This window comes from Amborella trichopoda, chromosome 2 (assembly GCF_054954075.1).
Source record: "Amborella trichopoda isolate Santa Cruz 75 chromosome 2, AtrichopodaSantaCruz75HAP2 v2.0, whole genome shotgun sequence".
NCBI classification, from domain to species: Eukaryota; Viridiplantae; Streptophyta; class Magnoliopsida; order Amborellales; family Amborellaceae; genus Amborella; species Amborella trichopoda.
Genome location: NC_142337.1, coordinates 62,548,340 through 62,569,409, shown reverse-complemented (window position 1 = coordinate 62,569,409; position 21,070 = coordinate 62,548,340). Strand labels below are relative to the sequence as shown.

The 21,070-nt window shown below is 35.8% G+C and overlaps 2 protein-coding genes across 31 annotated transcripts in view; one reads left to right on the top strand and one right to left on the bottom strand.

Annotated features, from left to right (window-relative positions):
* Window positions 1-1,931: 1,931 nt before the first annotated feature.
* On the top strand, window positions 1,932-11,389 carry LOC18445267 (proline-rich receptor-like protein kinase PERK3). 15 transcript variants are annotated; one of them, XM_088859328.1, is made up of 10 exons: window positions 1,932-2,244; window positions 3,079-3,168; window positions 4,232-4,319; window positions 4,522-4,718; window positions 4,940-5,127; window positions 8,277-8,403; window positions 8,491-8,562; window positions 8,771-8,954; window positions 9,121-9,253; window positions 10,881-11,389. In XM_088859328.1, exons 4-10 carry the CDS (start codon window positions 4,565-4,567, stop codon window positions 11,142-11,144), a joined length of 1,122 nt encoding a protein of 373 aa, XP_088715454.1. In that variant the 5' UTR covers window positions 1,932-2,244; window positions 3,079-3,168; window positions 4,232-4,319; window positions 4,522-4,564; the 3' UTR covers window positions 11,145-11,389. The 15 variants fall into 15 exon arrangements, 8 of the variants coding, with proteins under 8 accessions (XP_088715454.1, XP_088715457.1, XP_088715456.1 ...); XR_016050058.1 differs by having other exon boundaries at window positions 1,933-2,244; window positions 8,491-8,567; XR_016050061.1 differs by having other exon boundaries at window positions 1,937-2,244; window positions 4,232-4,309; window positions 8,491-8,567.
* A 4,859-nt stretch (window positions 11,390-16,248) lies between these two features.
* Window positions 16,249-21,070, bottom strand: part of REV3 (recovery protein 3) — a 43,450-nt gene continuing 38,628 nt past the window's right edge. For 14 of the 16 annotated variants that reach the window (XR_016050046.1, XM_020674138.2, XM_020674139.2 and 11 more), the window contains 5 exons: window positions 19,359-19,466; window positions 19,010-19,215; window positions 18,419-18,722; window positions 17,196-17,840; window positions 16,249-16,661 (listed from right to left, as the gene is read on the bottom strand). Coding sequence is in view for 13 of the 16 variants with exons in the window: in XM_020674138.2 (XP_020529797.2) it covers window positions 16,488-16,661; window positions 17,196-17,840; window positions 18,419-18,722; window positions 19,010-19,215; window positions 19,359-19,466 (1,437 nt within the window). In the remaining 3 variants the exon portion in view is untranslated. Of the gene's footprint in view, window positions 16,662-17,195; window positions 17,841-18,418; window positions 18,723-19,009; window positions 19,216-19,358; window positions 19,467-21,070 lie in introns of those variants that run through there. The other 2 variants (XR_016050045.1, XR_016050047.1) reach the window with 2 other exon arrangements.

Below are 21,070 nucleotides of genomic sequence, written 5' to 3'. Positions count from 1 at the left end.
AAACAGAAGGCCAAAGAAAAGAATGGAAAAATAAAGAAATACAAGTCTGTCATAGCTTTAGCTAGCGCAAGGGAATTTTTTTATTTATTCATATACAAAAAGACAACTTGCTTACCCCCTAAGATAAGAGAGGATCCCAGTCATCAGGCCTACCCATCAAAAAGGAGCGGAATTGGTGTCTAAGCACCATTTAATCATTAAAGAAAGGAAATATATATATATATATATATATATATATATATATATATATATATATATATATATATATATATATATATATATATATATATATATATATATATATATATATATATATATATATATATAAAGATTGTAACCTTAAACAATCCAATTAAGGGGCATTTTAAAATTTTATTATAACATATAATTTTGTTGTAAAAAATATGTAGTATTATCTTAAAATCTATTTTCATACCTAATTAGAAAATTTTAAATTTTAAAAATAGTTAAAATCAAGTAGATCTATAAATATATGAAAATCTTGAAAATAGACGGTCTAGATAATGTGTTGCAAAATGCACTGTTTTCGGGACTCAAAAACTTTTTTTTCATATTCATGTATCTCGATGTCGAGATGATCGATTAGAGGGTTTTTTCAACATTAAAACAACATTTTTCGATATATTTTTGAGGCGTATACAACCTTATATAAAATTTTTCCTATCTCTATATATATATATACCTCAAAAAATCACTAGAAGTTGTTTTGGTGTTAAAAACCCTAAGATTCGATCATCTCGACCTTGAGATATGTGATGTAAAACGAAGACTTTAAATGTTAAAAAGGTAAATTGTTTGGTGCATCCAAGCCCTCACCTATTATTATGCTGACTTGGAGCCAAAGAAAGTGTAGATGAAAAGAGCGCCGTAACTACGCAAGGTTCTGGGAGGGGTGAGATGGAGATGGTCTTAACCTTTAGTTTTTTATGCATAAAATGACCGCACTCAGGATTCGAACATGCACTCTTGCGTTGGCTACTCGAGCGTTTTACCGTTGTGATGGCCCTTAAATAATATTCCTAAAAAAGAAGAGTAAAATCAGCAGTTCAAATATTTTATCCAAAAAAAATTATCATTTTTAGTTTTTTAAGTTTATTTATTTTTATAGTTTAATAATCTACATGTTAATGATTATACATTCCCTAAAAATTAGGAATAAATTCTATTTCAAAAATAAATTATTAAGAGGCCCTCATTTCTACATGTGAGTCCATGGACTCACAAAAACCGTGTTCTCTTGGAAATAATACATCTTGTAATGTATTATCTAGACCATTAATTTTCAAGATTTCCAAGTTTATAGATCTATTTGATCTACACTATTTTTGAAACTTTAAATTTTACAAATTTAAAATAAAAATACAGTTTTAGATCATCATAAAGATTTTATATATTGAAACGATATCTTTCTACACTACTTGATCTACACTATTTAAAGGTATGTATTATTTTGATGGTTAAGGGCCACAGCCTTATACAAGGAAATCCCTTCAATAATCGAATCAGCAACTATCAAATTTGAAACCCAAGTTGTTCGTATTCAATAGGTTGGACTGGCTCGGACAAAGATCCTTTGGGGCTGCCAGCCATCCAAAGTTGGTCTCGGCCAAGCTGGGGCCGGCCGAGCCATCTTCAAGTCCCAACAAGGCTCGGGCCGCCCCAACTCTAAGTCCCAGCGAGGCTGGGGCCGCCCCAAATAAGTCAGGGAATGACAATATATCGACAAACCAAAACATTATTTGCCTGGACGAGTGTCCCCCGCCCCCACACACACACACACACAAAAAAACACATTACGTACATCTCTCTCTAACATCTTGCAAGTTTGCATGATCAGATGAGGCACGTATCTCCATCTCTCTCTCTCTCTCTCTCTCTACTTTTTAGACTTTGCCAGCTATATAATTCCATATCAAAACAAGGTCCAAAAACAACGTACTATTTTAAAGGTGCTTTTTATTTGGATCGTTTAGGGCCTCAGCCTTTTATTTTTCACGCTCCTTTAAAATAGTCAATTTCGCGGAAATTTCAACAATTTCCCACCGAAATGTGATTTTTCGCGAGAAATCTAGTCCTATACTTGGACGAATTTCGGTTGAATTAGCAATTTAATGAACTGTATTTACTGATATGCTTCGTCTATGTCGAGATTGCGGATACCGAAATTGGAGGAATAATGCGGAAACCGAAACATCAGAGAACCACAGATTGTTCAGGAACTATGTGAGAAACATTGACTCTTCTGCCCCTAGTTTCTTGCGTTGTTTTAGAATCCATTGATTTTCTCTCTCTTCAATTTACAGAGACGATCCCCATTTTCATGTTTCCAAGTTTAGGAACCCATGTGCAGTTTCTCTTTCTATTTCAATAGAGGGAAAAACTGTGCATTTTCTCCCTGCCAAGTTTGGGGAAAGAAACATGTGCATGTTCTCTCTCTATTTACAGGTAGAGAGAGAAAGCCTACAATTCCCAACCGGATTCTTCCACTGTTGCAGCAGGCGGCAGCAGAGCTGAACTGGGTTCCAGCTCTCAGGCTGTATAACCAGACAAAAACCCATTCAACAATTTCCTCTCTCTCTCTCTCTCTCACTATTAATTCAATAGAAATATACAAATGCAATAAAGAATTAAATACGAAACAGTAAAATGACAAAAAAATACAGAAGGCAAAGGAGCAGGCCCACTCCTGAAGCTTCTCTCTCCTCCCCCATCATGTGCACTTGCAATTTATCATCCAATCAACAGGTAAAAGATCTCTCCTTTCCCTCCTCTTATAAATATAAAGGCTTTCCTTTTATCTGCTAATCCTGCAGATCTGATCTGATTAAATAGTGCCCCTCTCTCTCTCTCTAGAGAAAGATAATAGATTTAGAGAGAGAGAGAGACAAAAGGGAACCTTTCTTGTAGAGAATCATATATGTACAGGAGGTCCTTAATGTGGGACTTGTGTCTTATAGCCATCTGTAATGGCTCAGATGAGAATCACAATGTATATTTCACAAATGGGCTTCTTTTATTTGAGTGGTTCACAAATGGGTTTCTCTCTCTACTTTACAGTTCAAACTTCAACACTGGAACAGAGAAGAAAAAGCAATTGGAACCTGCCCCATCAAATCCTCCTTTGCAAACAGCGGTGCAATGAGACAGGTTTGATCGAAACCCACCCTCTTTCTTTCTTCTTTTGTGGATTTTCTTTCTATTTTGTGGGATATCTTGCTTTCAATAAAATATTTAAGCACAATGATTCTTGTCTCTGTACGGTTTCATTAATTCCACTTTCTTCCCTGTCCACATCTAGGTGGTAAATCCTTAATTACATTATTACAGTTACCAACATCACACATGGGTTGGATAAAGTCAATTCTAGTAGATGGGGTCACAATTTGACCCATCACCAAAACATAAAAAATAAATCAATAAATAAGAGAGAGAGAGAGAGAGAGAGAGAGAGAGAGAGAGAGAGAGTTATATTATGCCATATGTGCACATTGATTATGCATGTCTAATATGATATCTATTCTAGCAGTCATTTAAGTGTCAGTTGTTTCAAAATGGGTGTTTCCCTTACTTGTCAGTGTCTCTTCAGAATTGGATGTTATCAGACATTGTTTATGATATTGGTGATTGAACTGTAAGTTTTTACAGTTAGCAACAGCACACATCGGTACCATAAAGTTTGTACCAGTAGATGGGTATGTATGTGTTATGTGCCTCTACATTATCAGACTGATCCAAGATTTACTTCATTTAAAATTGACATTTCTCTGGACTGTCAGTACACCTTTCACAAAATTTGGAGTTTATGGTGAAGGATTTGATGCATGGTTGTCATCTTATTGGCTTTCTTAAAACTACTCAATTTTCAATTCATTTTGCCTGGATCTGAACAATATAAAAGTAGCATATTAAAGGAATTGGAAGATGAGATTGAGGTGGGTTGTGATTGATGGTTTAGAACCTTGCATGTGATCTTGAGATCTTTGGCCATTTTCTAAGGGTGGGTTACTTCGTTCTTTCATATGTTTTTGGGTCTGATGCCTCTGGTTTAGGATCTGTTAAAGGTTTTGGTACACTGTCAGATTTTGTCTCTCCCATTGAGGTGTCATGTCCTGATAGTTTCAGTGGAAAGATTGTTTGTTTTAAGCAACAGTGGATTCATTGTATTTTGTATGCAAAGAATGGTTTCTCAGGTGTCATGGGATGTTTACAGAAGAAGGTGATGCATTGAACAAGTGATTATGGCATTTGTTGCTGCCTGTTTGTTCGTGGCCTAGCTTGTCACAGTGAGGTAATTGAGGGTAAGAAACATCCCACTTTTCCTTCCCTTTTTTGACCTTCATTTATTTTTTCTCAAGTGTTTTTGTACTTCTTCTTGGATTCTTCTATTATTGATTGTGGATTGAGCAAAGGGATGATTTCATTAATCCCCACTCTATGAGTGATTTGTAGTTTTGCTTGATATTTCTTTTTGGTTTGATTTCTTCTTTTTTTATATCTCAGATTCAATGTTTGGGTCAGTTGAACTGAAAGCAAGGGCTCCGAGATGTCGAAGTCACTTGCTGCAATTATTGGAGGTGCTGCAGGGTTTGTTGCATTTGTTCTCATAGTCCTTGGTTGCTTTTGGTTTTTCTTTTTGCATCGCAAGAGTTCAGCAAATAGAAACTCAGAAACTGGTTCATCGGATCCTTCTGCACAAGGTATAAATCTCCTGTGCAAGTTTTAAAAGTGGTTTGGCCTATGAGATGGGGATTATATTTTTATTTTGTATAGTCATAATAGAAAATAGCTGAATCTTTTCATTGAATTTGGGATACTTGTACTATCAAGCTTAAGTATCTCATCCAAAATCATGATTATTGCACAAGATAAAGATATTGTTGTTCAGGATCCATTACAGTTCATTGTTTATTTGTAGCAGAATGGAACAAAGGAACTATGAGGCAGTTCACACTTGAAGAGTTGGGGCAAGCAACCAAGCATTTCAGTGAAAGCAATCTCATTGGGGAAGGTAGATTTGGATTGGTGTTTAAGGGCCTTCTTCGAGATGGGACTGTTGTTGCCATCAAAAGGCGTTCAAGTGCTGCACGACCAGAATTTGTTGAGGAGGTATGACAACAATTAGATGATTAGTGTCAATACTTCTTTACTTCCTTGATCCCTCTAGTTACTCAGAGCTGTGTAAGGCCCTAACTACTAATTTTGGTAGGTAAGGGTACAATGCAGTTACTAAATCAGACTGATCTTGATGATCAAATATTGATAGTGACTGTAGGCCAAATACGATAATATTTTTCATGTGAATGAGATTCCCATCGTCCTCTTTCTCATGATCACTTTGTAGTCCTCTTTCTCACGATCACTTTGTAGTCCCTTTGCATTGCTGCCCTTGATTAGAGATGAGTCTGAATTGTGTATGGATCATGGGAACCATTACTGCAGAAAAGATTTAGCTCATGCTACTTGGAAGTTGGGTTTTTTTTTTTGAAGTGTTAACTGTTTGGAAGTTGGGTTATTTAGAGCTTGTTTAGATCTTGTTCCATCCCTGGGGCCATATTTTGTACTGTGATAACTTGGGATTTATTAAGTACACCACTAGTCTCACTTGTTTAGATTTAGCTGGCAGCTATTTTACTGACTTAGCAACGAATACTGCCAATAGATGATCATACTGGATCGTTATCACGACAACATGGGATTCCTATAATTGAATCCTGATAATTTAAATTAATGTGATTTTTAAGATGAAACGATGGCTATAATGCTGGGAATGAATTTAATAAACAGATTAACTTTGGGAAAAGTTTAAATGAGGTCCTTTCAAATGTGTTTCCATTCCAAGAAATTATCTTTGAGTTAGATATAGGATCTGAAATACATCCCAAGTCACTCTAGATGCATTTCCGCTTTAGATCAATGATTTTGAGGTTTGCAGAGGGGCGATGTGGTTCAATTAGAAGGCCCTAAAATGGCAAGGGGAAGGCCCAAAAGGACGTGGATAGAAATAGTACGAAGAGATATAGTGACTAATGGTATGATTGAAGGTATGGCTCTTGATATAACATAATGCTAGAACATGATTCATGTAGCTGATCCCAAATAGTTGGGATAAGGCTCGGATGATGATGATTATCCATGTTTTTGCGGCTTACGAAACAGTCTAGATCTAATGATTTGCAAAGAATTAAACAAATGGCGATGAGTGGTCCAAAACCAAAGTTTAAAGTAATCTATTTTTAAGATACAAAATCTATGCTTTTTCATATTCATGACCATGGTGAGCCAACCCGAAATAGTGACGATAAAGCTCGGATGATGATGATGGTTCATGAGTGACCATGGTGGTTAAGATCATAGTTGTTGGGATTGGAAGGGGGATCAGGATCAGGAGGGGGGGCGATTGTGAAATTCTAAAAGATCCCTATGATTGGGATCACCATCCGTACAATGCACATGTTAGGGATCCAGATCCCCAAATGTTAGGGATAAAGATTCTAACGTTTTGGATACCTTGATCTCGAGCTTTTGGGATTTTGATCTCAACCTTTTGGGGATCTTGCTGCCAATCTTAAAAGTGTATGATAATCTAGAATTATACTTACTATTTAAGGTAGGGATCTCCTTATTTATAGCAAGCAAGCAACACAACTATATTAAAAGCGTAGTTATATTGCTAGCTGGCTACAAATAAAGAAAATCTCAGTTTGGTTGTTGTCTTGGTCTTTAAGGTTGCTTGAGATCTATAACTGCAGGAATCTGGAACTCTAACAATGGGAATTGAGATCCCAAAATTTAAAAATCGATATCCTTGAGAGATCCACTCCGGGAGCGACAGAATCGAGTTCTTAGAAGGGATCGCCTACGAAAGTAGGAGATCCCGGTAACTATGGTTAAGATTATCGAGCTGTGAAATTCTAGGTCCAAAGTGTATCTCTAAGATGGATTTTGAAGGAGTTCACCTTTCAATAGGTGCATCACTTGACACATCAAAACCACATCAAAACCCGATCCCTTAAACTTTTGAATACAGAAATAAAATTTAGGTACTAAACCTTTGATGAGTATTTATAAATGATAACATATGTTAAAAGCATCCATTTCTTCTCATTCTTCAAAGCATTTATGACTTACCTATAAGGAGTTATTCATGGCTTGAGCTTTATATTTTATAATTAAAGTTTCCCTTCCATTGCCTACTTTGTTGCGCAATCAATTTCCCATAATTTTATTTTAGAATTAGATTTAGACAATATAGTTGTCATATTTATCATTTCATCACATATTTACCTGTTTAATTTTTCAATTTCATACATGTTAGTGTAAATATCAATCTGGTATAATTCATGTTTAACCATTATTAAACAATTTTTTTTTATTTTATAACAATTTAGGTTACTGAACTCTTGTAAAATTCCATATAAATTCCTGGCGAAAAGGATCCTTCATTATACCACGATAAAATTCTCTACCATTAATAGCCCCAATACCAATACTTATTACTGATGGGGAGACACTCATCAGAAAGTTATTTGGAGAGGATGTCAAACTTGGGCCCCTAAGCATGATCCTTATATCAATGAAATGATATTTTTAGGTAATTATCAACAGGGATGTATTCCGTCGTTAATTTACTGTAAGCATGTAGCTAAGAAGGAACAATTGTCTTTCAGGGAAAAAGAAAGTACTAATAAATGAACAATAAATGGTGTTAGAAGTCAACTCTTAAAATTTAAACATGAAGCTCATATTTTTCTATTATGCGAGAGCACCTGTTATCTTGTAATTGCCTCAGGAACTGCTCGATCTTTTCCATAAACACGTCAGAGGGAATTCTAACAACAATCTGCATAGACTCAGATTGTTTGGGCATGGTGAATTCCTGGGCAACTTATGAGATGAGGGCCATCCTTATGTCATGGGAAGCTTATTTACAACTATTATTTCTCATATTATGCAGCATGTTGTTTGCTCTTAATTGGAACGGTTTTTGTATGATTTTTGGCATATTGTTAATCTGCTCCTTGTAGACTCTTTTGGAGTTGTTTCTCCGACAAAATTTCAATAAATCTTGTGGTTTACGTAAGCTATTGGATATTGGGTTTTTACATAACTATTTCACTGGAGCCTTTTCACTTATAGCTGCAACTCTGACCATGCTTTATATCGTGTTCATTCTGTTAACTTTTCTATGATTCTTGGTGGGTGCAATAAGCTACATCTGCTAATTTTTCTAGTCAATCTACTGTATAATTCAACAGGTGCACTACCTATCAGAGATCCGGCATCGCAATCTAGTTAGCCTTCTTGGCTACTGCCAGGAATATGATCAGCAAATGCTAGTATATGAATATCTGCCAAATGGAAGTGTTTCCAGTCATTTATATGGTACTTTCCATTTGCCACTGGCTCACTGCTACTCTTATCAGCTTTGAATGTTATGGTAATGATACCTTCATGGATGTTTTAACTCAGATACAGGTCTGGACCCCACAACAAAGCTAGAATTCAAATATAGGCTCTTTATTGCTTTGGGAGCGGCTAAAGGTGATGTATGTGTGCAGCCTGAAATATTTTTCTTTACAAGGAAATCTCAATACAAGTCACAAGAAAGTTATGTTTTAGAGACTCACAGGTTTATTTCAGGCATGCAATAAATCTTGTTTTTTTTTTTTAATGATAAAACTCTTGAATATCTTTTTGAATGAAATAATTATTTTTACTTTATTCTTCTTTCTTGCCTTTTAATATACAGGTTTGAGCCACTTGCATGGTATGGCACCTCCTTTGGTACACAAGGATTTCAAAACAAGTAATGTCCTTGTTGACGAGAATTTCATTGCCAAGGTGGCAGATGTGGGTCTCTCTAGATTACTAGAGAGAATTGACGAAGCCAGTTCTTCTCGAGTTACCCGTGGCGATGTTTTCCTGGATCCAGAGTATTTTCATTTCCTTGTAACCCAAGAAAATGACTGCATATATCTAAATTTTTCAAGAGGAAGGAAAAAACGTTTCATTTGTGTTACTGTTAGTCATAACTAACCTTCTAAGTACATTATCTTGGTCTTTTTTATCAATTGTATGATTCTTTGCTCTATTTTGTAGGGTTGGAGATGCAGGATCATTCTCTGAAAGCAGCGATGTGTACAGCTTTGGGGTGTTTCTCTTGGAACTCGTAACAGGTCGGCAAGCTGGGAGTCTGAAGTTGTCAGAATCAGTCAGAAGCCTATATGAATGGGTAACTAAAAGAAAATTGATCAACCGAGATGAAGTTTTGCTATACAAACTAGGTTTAGTTTTATCAATGAAATGCCTAGGTGTAACAAAGTTGACTTGCCTAAGGAGGTGATGCTAACCCCAAACTCATTATCAAATGGAAACCCCCAAAATGATCAAACTAAATTGTCTCATTTTTCTTAAAAGCAAATAGCCTTGCTGACTATATCACTGAGAAAGTGATGAATTTGGACCATAATTATTATGATTGGACTGGCAGCCGAACCAGTGAGGGGACCTGTTCAACTATTGGTCAAATTGGTTGGACAATAGTTTAAGAAAAATGAGCATAATAGTTTGAAAATATGAAATATGTTAAATAAAAGTTTCTCATTTTTGTTTAATTGGTCGAACTAGTCATTTGCAATAACCGGTTAAACATCGACTTTCACCAACTTTCTCACCAAACAAAGTTTTTTCTTTAGACCGGACTTGCCAAGGCATTTATCGACAGTTGGAATGAATGACTTGATTTGGTCTTCATAACTATGATCTGGACCATAGTTGTCAAGATTGGGCTGGATTAGTCAGTCCGACAGGTCGGACCGCCAACCGATGCTATAAATAGTCTAGTCCAAAAAGTTTAGTCAAAACTTGGTTAAAACCAATGTTTGGCCAGTTTTGGTCAGTTGGACCAAGTTTTGACCAGTTCAACAAAAAAAAAATTTATTTCATATTTTTAAGCTATTATTCTGTGTTTTTTATTTTTCTAAAATCCAGTTCAACCCGTTCAACCAGTGTTTGGTTTAGTTTTAATTGGACCAGACCCCTCACGATTTCATGGCCGGTTTGATATTTGATAACACTAATTTGGATTTTTCTACCATAGAGATGGACGTTATGTTCCTATCTTGTCACCACATAAGCTATTTAATTATTGCCGATCTGCACATGTAGATTTTCAAGCTCGTGAATCATATGAATAAGATAAAAGCCACCAAATCATAAAACATGCCTGGTTTGTGTCCAAGAGGCACCCTGGGAGTTGTCTTAGATTGATCCTTTGAAGCTTTTTAGAGAATTGGTTGGGAGTATCGGTTTGGCCAAGAAGAAAGGGATCTAGAACAAAAAGGTATTCTATGTTGACCCGCTTCTGAGAATTTTTCCTATTGTGGCCTGCTGATATCATATGCCTAAGATAACCATCCTTAAGGAAGACTTCAGACAACAAAACTAGTTCAAAGTTCTGCCATTACAGCCATCATTTCCATCTTTTCGACATAAGATGAAATCCAGAGTATCAATGTCAAAGTGGGAATCTTGATTATGAATGACAGCATCTTTCTAAAAAAGTTATCATATAATACGTCATTACACGTATGTCTGTGTATGCAGTCGTGTGTGCTTGCTTGCTTGTGTGTGTTAAAGCACTATTTTAAACTGAATAATTCCCTGGAAACTTGACTCTATGAATATTGTTATCGAGAAACATACAGAGGTTTCCCATTTGTTGTTGATGGATTTTACTAGTTGTAATCTTTTACTTCTTCTTCATCTCTTATTTTCTTTTTTTGATAACTTGTTTGGTATTTGCATGTTACAAAGTTCTTTGGTAATACAAAACCTTGACAGTTATGCCTTTCATGAAGGTGGAATCATGCGTGGAGTCGAATGAGTATGGTTCAATTGTAGACCCAAGGCTTGGGCCTGGTTACACTAAGGAAGGAATGGGAAACCTTTTCCGCTTAATTCTTCGATGCCTAAGTTTGAATGGGGGGAGGAGACCAGCCATGGAACAAGTCTCAACAGAGCTTGACCGGATTCTAGAGGAGGAGATGACTCTGACAACAGTCATGGGTGAAGGCACAGCTACAGTAACTCTTGGGAGCCAGTTATTCACCTCTTCTACGTAAGAGGACGATAATTGTTATTTGTGTCAGATGATGCTGATTGATTGATTTTTTATGCTTGTAACATAGTTTGAGCTTGTGGTAACCCAAGTTTTATTCGATTGATTGTATCAATTGTTACAATATATGATTGCTACTTTTATTTTGGTTAAATTTTTGTGGCTTCTGATAACAGCAGCTCTGAAAGAAAACTAGCTGTAATACTACACATTGAGAGAGAAAAGAAGCAATTTCTATTTTCAGTAAAACGGAATTGTTGCTGTCTGATCTTCCATCTGTTCTGGCTTGTAGTATTCTTTGTTTATGGGAAGCCTTGATTCTTTTTTCATATTATGTTCTTCAGCTTGATTTGGTGGAGTTTCCTATGTGAACTCATGATCTGGTGAATCATTTACTTTTGGGACACTGCTTTCAGGAAAAGATGATTTTTTATGAGATTGGACGCTTGTTTGGGTACGATCATTATTTGAAAAAATGGATTGGTTGGGGGAATCAGTCCCCGATAGGCAGATCAGCGATCCGGATGAGCTATATGGCCGAGTGAATCGGTATATAAAAAAAAATAAAAAAATAGAGAACAAGTTAATCAATTGAAAAAAGTAAAATAAAATCCAAGGCCATATTGTCTGGTACGTGATATATGGTGGGGAAAAGATCGGTTCCAATGATTCTCAATCCAGATTGGGTGATTTCAATTCCGGACGACAACTTTTTTAAACCATGATTTCAAGGAAATGGGACATTGTACCGTCCCTAACGTTCACATGTTTTTCGTAGAAAGGTCTTGCATACAAGAGAAAGTCGATGTGGTATTCTCGTAGATTTGGGAAAGCTCTCTAGACTTTCCCTACCGTATATAAGTTACATATTCCCCCATCTACCTGTCCAATTTAAATGGACGGCTGAGGTTGCTTGTCTTAAAATATCACGAGTCAGCCTGTCACAAGTCGGCCACCAACCTTTTGATAGATCCAACTTCTTAGAGTATTTTATATTTATTTCTTTCTACAAATCATATGACTGTGAAGTTTGGCATGTGTCGTCATCTCAATGGATACATCTAAACATCATTAAAAAAAATATTTTTAAAATAATAAAATAACTAAAATACCCTTGAGACTTTCAAGGGTATTTTTGGTTATTTTATTTTATCGAGAATATTGTTTTTTATATTTTTTGCACGTGCGAGTTCAAGAGATGAGTTGACACCCAAAATTTGATGTGATAATGTTTTGTAAAAAAAAGTTAGAAACATGTTTGGATCATCTCAGGCGTCCATTAAAATCAAATGGCTAGATGAGGATAAATATATAATTTATATATGGTAGGAGAAGTATTGAAAGCTTTCCTCTTAAGAATAAAGGCTGGCTAATTATTTCCTGAAATGTTTCATTTGGATCGAATTAATTGAAGTGCTCAAGCCGCTCCATATGAGTTCTTAAATGTTGGTTGAATCAAAAGAAATGGATGAGAAGACATATCAGGCCAAGTAACACAGTTAGCAAGCTTTACGGTAGCTACATGTAAAATAATCACTAGGTATGCCGCCACTAATGAGTCCTTGGGTGGGGAGAGAGAGAGAGAGAGAGAGTATGCGGTGATAGGGGTGACCAGTATTTGGGATTGTATACTATAAAAGTATTTATCAGTCACAATTGGTACTAACCATTAGCCCATAGATGTCAAATTGGATGGTTGGAGTGTGTCACAAAATTTGAAAAAACTTTTTGAGCTTTGAGTTTAATTAATAACATAGTCACAACTACATGATTTGAAATATAACGGACAAGAATGATTATAACCTCTTTGTATTAAAAGTAATTAATCTCTCATAAGAGATAAATGAAATATGAGGAATGAGAATGAAACCTCAATTTGGCCTTGGGTTTTTTCAAGAAACACAGACAGCAGCACATACAAGCACAGTGAGGTTCAGAGCCTCAAGGCTCTTCGCTTCATGGTTCAAAACATGTCCACAACAAAACGGAATAGCGTTCTTCCATTCCATTTCACAATGGTAACACGCACCGTTAAGGCTAAAAATGACATTTCAAAAAATGGTGAAAAAAAAAATGAAAAAGTGCGTCATAAGGTTGCAACGTTGTTTGTACGTCACAATAATCTCCACTATCCAATCCGTCTATTTCCTTTTGACGGTGTCATTTTTTTTTTTAGGTGCGTGAGTGCCGATTTGACATTTTCTTAAAAGGCATACAACTTTTCTAACATGTATCAAAATAATCTATCAAATCTATACTGTCTAACAAAAATGAAAAAAAAAGTTTCTATGCTTTCCGTACAGCATAGAAATTCTATCCTCTCCCTACCATCCACATATCCAATTTTGATCAATAGAACCACTCATCGTTTGATCTGAAATCCGACATCTTAAAGTATTTTATTTTTTATTTTTTTTATACAAATTGTATGAATATGAAATTTGGTATGTACCATCTCCTCATTGGGGCGCACCTATAAAAAATATTAAAAATAAATTTTAGATAAAATATAATAACCAAAATACCCATTAAAACTTTCAATAGGTATTTTGATCATTTTATTTTATTGAAAATATTTTTTTTATATTTTTTGCTAGTACGAGTTTAATAGAGGTCGAAATTTTGGGGTCAAAATAGTTTATAGAAAAAAATTAAAAATAAAATAGTGTAGAGACATGACATTGTGATAGGGCCAATCTTAACCCTCCATTTAGAATGGACGGTTGGAAAAAAAAGAGGATAAAACTTCTATGCTATAGAAGCATAGAAAGCTTGTCCAAAAATTAATTATGTAAACACTATAAACCTTACTTTTATTGGTTATGTTGCCAATTTAGATAAAGAAAAATACACAAAGACATCATTTACTTTTAATACAAGAAAGTTACAATCATTCTAATCTGTCTTTTTACAACTAAAGTGGAGGTGCGTGTAGATTGACTAGATTCAAGAGCCCAAAAATAATTTTCTCGAATTTTGTAACATATAGAAAGCCATCCAATTCAACATCTCATAGTTAGGAGTCATGAGTAATTGTAACCACCTTGTAACAAAGATAAATATTCTCATAATATACAATCCCTTTATATAAAAGAGAAAGTTAATATAATGTCGAGGCTCTAAACAATCAAATTAAAACGCACCTTAAAAATTCACTAAAATAAGTTGTTTTGATGTCCAAAAATCTTCAAATTGACCATCCCAACCTCAAGATGTATAGACATGAGAAAAAATAGATTTCAAATCTTGGAAATAGTACATGTTGTCATGCATATTTGAACCGTCAATTTTAAAGTTTTTCAAGTGTTAATAGATCTGTTCAATCTACACTATTTTTTAAGCTTTAAATTTTATAATTAGAGATGAAAATAAATTCTCAAGCTAACACAAAGATTTCCCGTATTGAAACAATATCTTTCGATATTATTTGAAGGTGTGCTTTACTTTGATTGTTTAGAACCTCGGCCTTATACAAACCACACCCTTATATAAACCACACCCGATGGAAACCAGGATCTAATTTTTATGTGTCCGGGGACACAGTTATTGGACTGCATCTACTAATGTTCTCCCCATAATACTAGAGTTCACACCAAATCAATTCCAACAAAATCTCCACCTTCCATTGCAAATGAATGATGGATGCATCAGGGGCACAGTCCTATACATGCATCCCTTGATGTTTACACTTCTCAGATAAATATTTTCAGTAGGTTATTTTTGTGTAAAAATACTGCAACACTTCAATTGCATTTACATAAGGTCAAGGGTAAGTGGCATTAGCATCACAGTGACCGCTGTTTTGTGATAATGGCCATTTTTTTTCCCTATCAGCAGCTTGAAGTTCATAAACTACAAGAAAACTGATGTACAAGAGTGTGTATTTCCATCTATTTGCAAATCGAATTTATGCACAGTAGACTCTTCAAAACAAAACTCAAAATTGCCACCCTCAGGGAGGAATTGGGAACTCAATCCATAGCCGGTCCATCAGCCTCCTCATTTGCCTCCCTCCAAGAGGGAACGACCTGACACTTCTAGTTCACTTCCCCAGTCCCATGTTTTATCAAACACTTCCTGAATTGCCACGGCAAGAACTTCCCTCTGCCTCACTGTATAACATTTCTTGAATCTCCATCAATTATCAGAAGTTCCTACATCTCGCAGCAAGGACTAGGCTACGAAATCGTTAGAAACTCAGAGTGGGAATAGGCCAGAATAGTTAGATTCCTGCACTTGTGCTACCTCACCAGACCAACAAAATGCCAAGCGTGGGTTACACTCTTACTAGCCCAATAGAAATTGAGTTTGGTACATCTTCATGGAGGGTCCATCCATTCCAGTTTCTTATTCCTTAATTCTTCCAATATTAAATGTCCCGAGGAATTATCTCCCAAGAATTTCCATCCCAAGAAATTTCCGAGAACAACGTATGACATTATGCTGGCATAGCAGTAGACAGGAGTACAAAGAAACACATAATACCATTTCGCCATGGCATAAGTAAAACCTTAAGAAAAAAGACAACTAAGAATGCCTATAGAAAATTACTTGAAGAAACGAAAATAAAAACCAAAAAATGCCCTATATTTGTACTGGATATGAATGGAGCTCAAAGAGAGTTTCCTCATAAAAACTCAAGACCAATAAAAAAAAAGAGAACAGATAGTCACATGCACACACACACACACATGCACACACATAGCAACAGCCACAGATGAGGAAGAACCTGATAAAGAAATACAGCATTTCTAATGAATTTAATGTGCAAGAAAAAAAAAAAAAAAACCGAAAACTATAGAAAGGGCATATACTAGAAGAATTACAAACTAATAACAGTAAACAACAATCAGAACCAAGGGATCTTTCTACTCTTGTGAATAGTCAACAGATTTTCAAAGTTCTTTATTTCATATTAAATTCCATACGATGATGATGATGATGCAAGTAACTGATCACCTATTATCAATTACAAGCCAACCAGTCGAAGAAACGAAAAAGGAAAGAAAATAGGCAGATTTAATATAATGTGCACCAAACCATGATTTATACAGGAGCAGGAAAATGCCCAATATCTACATTAAAAACTAACTCAAGTTGCTCTAGAATTTTTACAAGATCATTTTTCATTAGAGCTTGTATTAATTGGCAGTGGCACATTAAGTAAATGAATACAGATTACAAGAAGATCCCATAATCACATTACATTATACACAACATGATTATTATTACAAAGATACATACCTTTAGACAGTGGCCCTGCCAATTTTACATCAAAAAATGAAGATCGCACTTTCTGTGTTTCTGTTTCTTTTGTCTCCCTTTGATGCTTATTGAAGGGAAAAAGCTAGAACCACTCTGCCATGCATCTAGGGTAAAAGCCCATTTGAGTTGCCACACTAGAAAGAGCTTGAAATTCTTTCTGGACTTTCCTCCTCTCGTAAAACACAGGGCATGATAGGGATGTACATTTCTCCCCACTTTTCACGACCCAATCACCCCCACCACAATGCCTGCATATCTGATATTGAGCAAACAGATGTGTTAATGCTGCTCATTTAAACCCTAATTCTAATCTTATCAAAAACCCAAAAGAAAAAAAAAGAAGAAGAAATCTCTCCCAAACAATAAATAAATAAGATTGTACATGTATGTGCACTTTGTGTTTCGAGCCGAATGGACAACTTCAAGGAATAGGTTTAGGAAGGTTAGTTTTTGTGGCTAGCATCATACTTTTTTCATTTGGCAAACATAGCATTGGGTCATGGTCCAGCTTTCCAAGCTACATTTCGATAGTTACATCACTAAGATTTTAGATGGAAATACTATTATAGTAACAAATCTTAATGAAAATCTCAAAATCCTGTAATGTTATCATGAAAGTTTCTAAAAATGCTATATCTCTGATACAGATTCAGAAAATTTTAACAGTTCCACGGCATATAATATGGGTTCTTAATATCTCAACATGTTTTCTGGAGATGCTCCGATTTTTCTAATTTTAAATGTTCAATTAAGATCTTACCAAAGGAGAAGTCAGTTTAGTAAAGCTTACAGCACTTAGATGATGGATTTCCCTCTCCAATTTTGATGTCCTGCCAACCATAGCTGCCACCACAACAGCCCCCTTTTTAGAGCACTTGTCACATAAGTCAGCCAAAGCCTGAACTACCTCTCCACAAAGCGCACAATGCCTTGAAGCATAATAAAAATCTATTCTAGTCCTGCTTGTTTGTGCCCTCGTTTGAACCCCATTTTCATTATCCAAAAATGCTCCAGGGCGCTTAGCCAAAGTGGGTCTAACTGGACGAGCCATTTGCGAGAACCAAAGCCTCAAATCTACACCCAGAAGTCCAAATATTCTTTGCAAGGCTGGAATTATCTGTTTATTTATGTAGTAAAGATCATTGACTCGATATGGAGAACCAATCTCCAAAATATCCAAGGGATCAACCACCAAGTCTATGAGACGTGCTCCTGGTTCACCATGGACCACAACATAGGGTACTCTCTCCCCATAATGTGGTTCGGCCCTAGGATCAGCCCTCATTGCTTTAGTGGCCACTATTGCAGCTGGAGGAAGAGACGATGCCCTAGAACTGTATGTACCCAAGCGAACCTCCTTGCAGAAGATGAAATCCTGAAGGGAAACCTTCCCACTCAAGATTTTAATCCATTGACGCTCCAAGTATAACCTAACCTGCAACCATGATGGATATTTTGAGTTCAGCAGCCTATAGAACAGTATGCATTGCAAGCTTAAAAAGTTTTGATGCATCATTTCCCTAAAAGAAAGAATTTGTAATATTAAGATTGTCCCGACTGAGGACCAGAACCAACTGTTTTCTTCCAATTGAAATTTCTGAAAATTTTCATCCCAAAAATGATTTTTTCTAACAATTTATATATAAACATTCAGTAACGAACTATCATTTGGAAATTGGGTGAATTTCATATCTGATTTTCTTCTATCGTTTGCATTACATATTTGATTTCTGGAACTTACTTGCCATTTCGCAATTTCTTTCTTTTATAAATATGAAACATACCTATCCCATTTTGATAGATTTCAGCTAAAACGAATGGGTTAACCGATGATGTATAAATTTTCGAACATTACATCCATTTCAGTTTTGATCAATGGAATTTAGTGATAATGCCCCCAGGAAACATAAATCAAGCATTATTACTCATCACAGTTGAGTAGCATAAACTTTATCCTTGGGATATTACTTTCTGAATAGCATCAAAGTAAAGAGTAAAGGAGACCACCCATACATTGAAAATGTCTTGGGTTTCAAAAAAGATCCTCAGTGATCGCTCCAAGGTCTTTGCGACTGCAGGACATGCATCTCTGCGTACAGTCTCAATACCTTTAGCACCAAATGTAGGAGTTTCTTGCTCAGGCCTCCCATAACTGTAACCAACATAACGCTTCTTTGTGAGCAAAAAACAGGGATGATACACCTTCTCCATTTTCAGCGTAACTGGATAAGGATTTTGTGCAGTGATCGCTGAGGCAATCTCTTGCCCAATCTCAAATGCTTCTTCACGTGAGCGCCCTTTAAGGAGGACAAACATGCTGCATTGAATACGAACCTTATGAATTATATTGGCTGGCTTGGAGACATAATCAAATGGCTACTACTTGCTACAATCTAATGGACTACAGAAAGCCAAAATAAATTGGGATCACCATAGCCCATTGATATGATAGACTCTCGGAGAGAGAGTTGGACCCACAAATGATTTCATGTCCTACTTCCTGCGGGACCCAATCTATCTGAATCACCAATTATCGGTTTCATCGAAACGTCATGACCCTAACCAAACATGGTTTTCCGTAGCCCATTTGAATGGAAAAATTACCTGTCTGTATCCCCGTAGACAACTCTAGCATTCCAATGTTTGTGTGCATTTACAAAACAAATTGCCTCTTCCAAGGTTCTACGGCCACACTGGACTATGCTGTCTGCTATTTCTGCACAAGGCATTCGACCACTAAAGCCAGCAGCTGTATAGCCATATGTTACATTTGCTATCAGCTTAAGAGCAAGCTGTCTTGCATTAAATATCTGGAAAACAAAGGAAACCATTAGAAATGTTTAGAGAAAAGGAATAAAAAATCCATTAAACAAAGTGAAGTCGAAAAATGTCTATGAAAACACACTAACCAAGTGGCGGGAACAATTTGAGCAAACTTGTAACCAGATTTTACCTTGTGAAGAACTTTTTGCGATGTCGTCAACTTTTTCATTGCCTGCTTCACCATTATTCTAGTCAACAGGATTTCCTCTAATAAGCAGGGAAGCACACCTTTACGAATCTGTATACAAAAGGTCAATCTGTATCACTGCAAATGCACTCACAACAATAAAGAGAGGTGATTGTAACAGAGATAGAAATCATTAGGAGCTAGGTTCATTATTTATAGGAACTTATGGCTAGTTCATGATTTTTAGATATTAATGAAAAAAGGAAGGACACCCCAATTAATTGGGAAAAGGATAAAATGATGATGACCGAAAAAAGGACACGAGGATATGTGTAATACACAAACCCAGACTAATCCATGCTTTGTGGCATGTCCACTGAGTCAAGGAAGCCCTAAAACAAAATGTACCCTGGACAAATACCATGAAACAACGCGATATAAATGAAAGTCAAAAACTTGTTATCTCGCATTCCAGAAGCTGGTAATAGTAGCCATGGAGAGACAATCAGAATAGTAGGCATGGAGGAACAATCATACGAGTTATCACATTGTCATGCTATACAGAATATATCAGGAAACAATAATACTATGGCCTTATTTATAGGTAAAAGGATATTTAAAACAAGGGTGTGGTTTGTATGAGGTTGCAACCTTAAACAATCAAATTAAGGTGCACCTTCAAATTTTGTTATAAATATAATTTTAGTATAAAAATTCTTAAGATAACTTGAGTATCTATTTTCATCTCTAATCATAAAATGTTAAACTCCAAAAATGATTCAAATCAAGTAGATTTATAAATGCTTGAAAATCTAAAAAATGGACGGTCCAGATACTGTGTTGCAAGATACACTATTTTTCGGACTCGAAATCTTTTTTACTTTTCATATTCATACATCTTGATGTCGAGATGATCAATTAGAAGGTTTTCCAACAGCAAAACAAACTTTTATGATGGATTTTTTAGGTGCACCTTAATTCTACATTTTAAGGTTGCAACCTTAGATAAATTTTTTCCTTAAAACAATGGAGAAAATAGCATGTCTTCATTTAGAAATGAGGTCAGTAGGCAAAGTTAAAGGGCAGATCTCAGTTAAAGTTAAAGGGCAGATCTCGGTTATGCTACACATTTCCCCATCAAGAGGTAAAAGAACGACAAAGAAATTACCTAAAAGTCATTAGGAGCATCGCATGTACTTCAAGCTAAAAAGGTCTTGGTCCTAATGACAAACTCCATGCATGCAAAGAACCCATACATCTCAATTGTTGTCTTTTACACTTTTCACAGCGACAAGGATTCTCAGATTTCATCGAATGCTGAATCAACATTGATGGCCCCTTAATTAAGGTTCAATTGGTTCTCCAAATAAGTTGCTCCAAGCTCCAACCACCAAACTTGATGGCCTTTTCAAGTGCAAATTGAATCGTCTACATTAGGGTGCTTAAATGATGAACACAATGGGAACATAGCAGTAGAAGGAACTGTGCACAAAAATGAGGGTGGAAGTCATAGATACATTTGTAGGATTAGGATATTGGAAGTGAAAGAAGCTTTGAAAAGGATGAAGACAAGAAAGGCTTTAGGATAAGAAAGGCTTTAGGACCAAATGGTATTCCAATGGACATTTGGAAGTGCATAGGGAGATTGATATTGACTAGCTGGCCAAGTTGTTCAACAAGGTGTTGAGAACAAAGAAAATGCAAAAAGAATGGAG

What these genes read in the sequence shown, in the direction of transcription:
- LOC18445267 (XM_088859328.1), top strand. Translation starts at nt 4,565, where the DNA reads ATGTCGAAGTCACTTGCTGCAATTATTGGAGGTGCTGCAGGGTTTGTT. An exon ending in ATCGGATCCTTCTGCACAAG is followed by an intron (nt 4,719 to 4,939) that starts GTATAAATCTCC and finishes TATTTGTAGCAG; the next exon opens with AATGGAACAAAGGAACTATG. An exon ending in GACCAGAATTTGTTGAGGAG is followed by an intron (nt 5,128 to 8,276) that starts GTATGACAACAA and finishes ATAATTCAACAG; the next exon opens with GTGCACTACCTATCAGAGAT.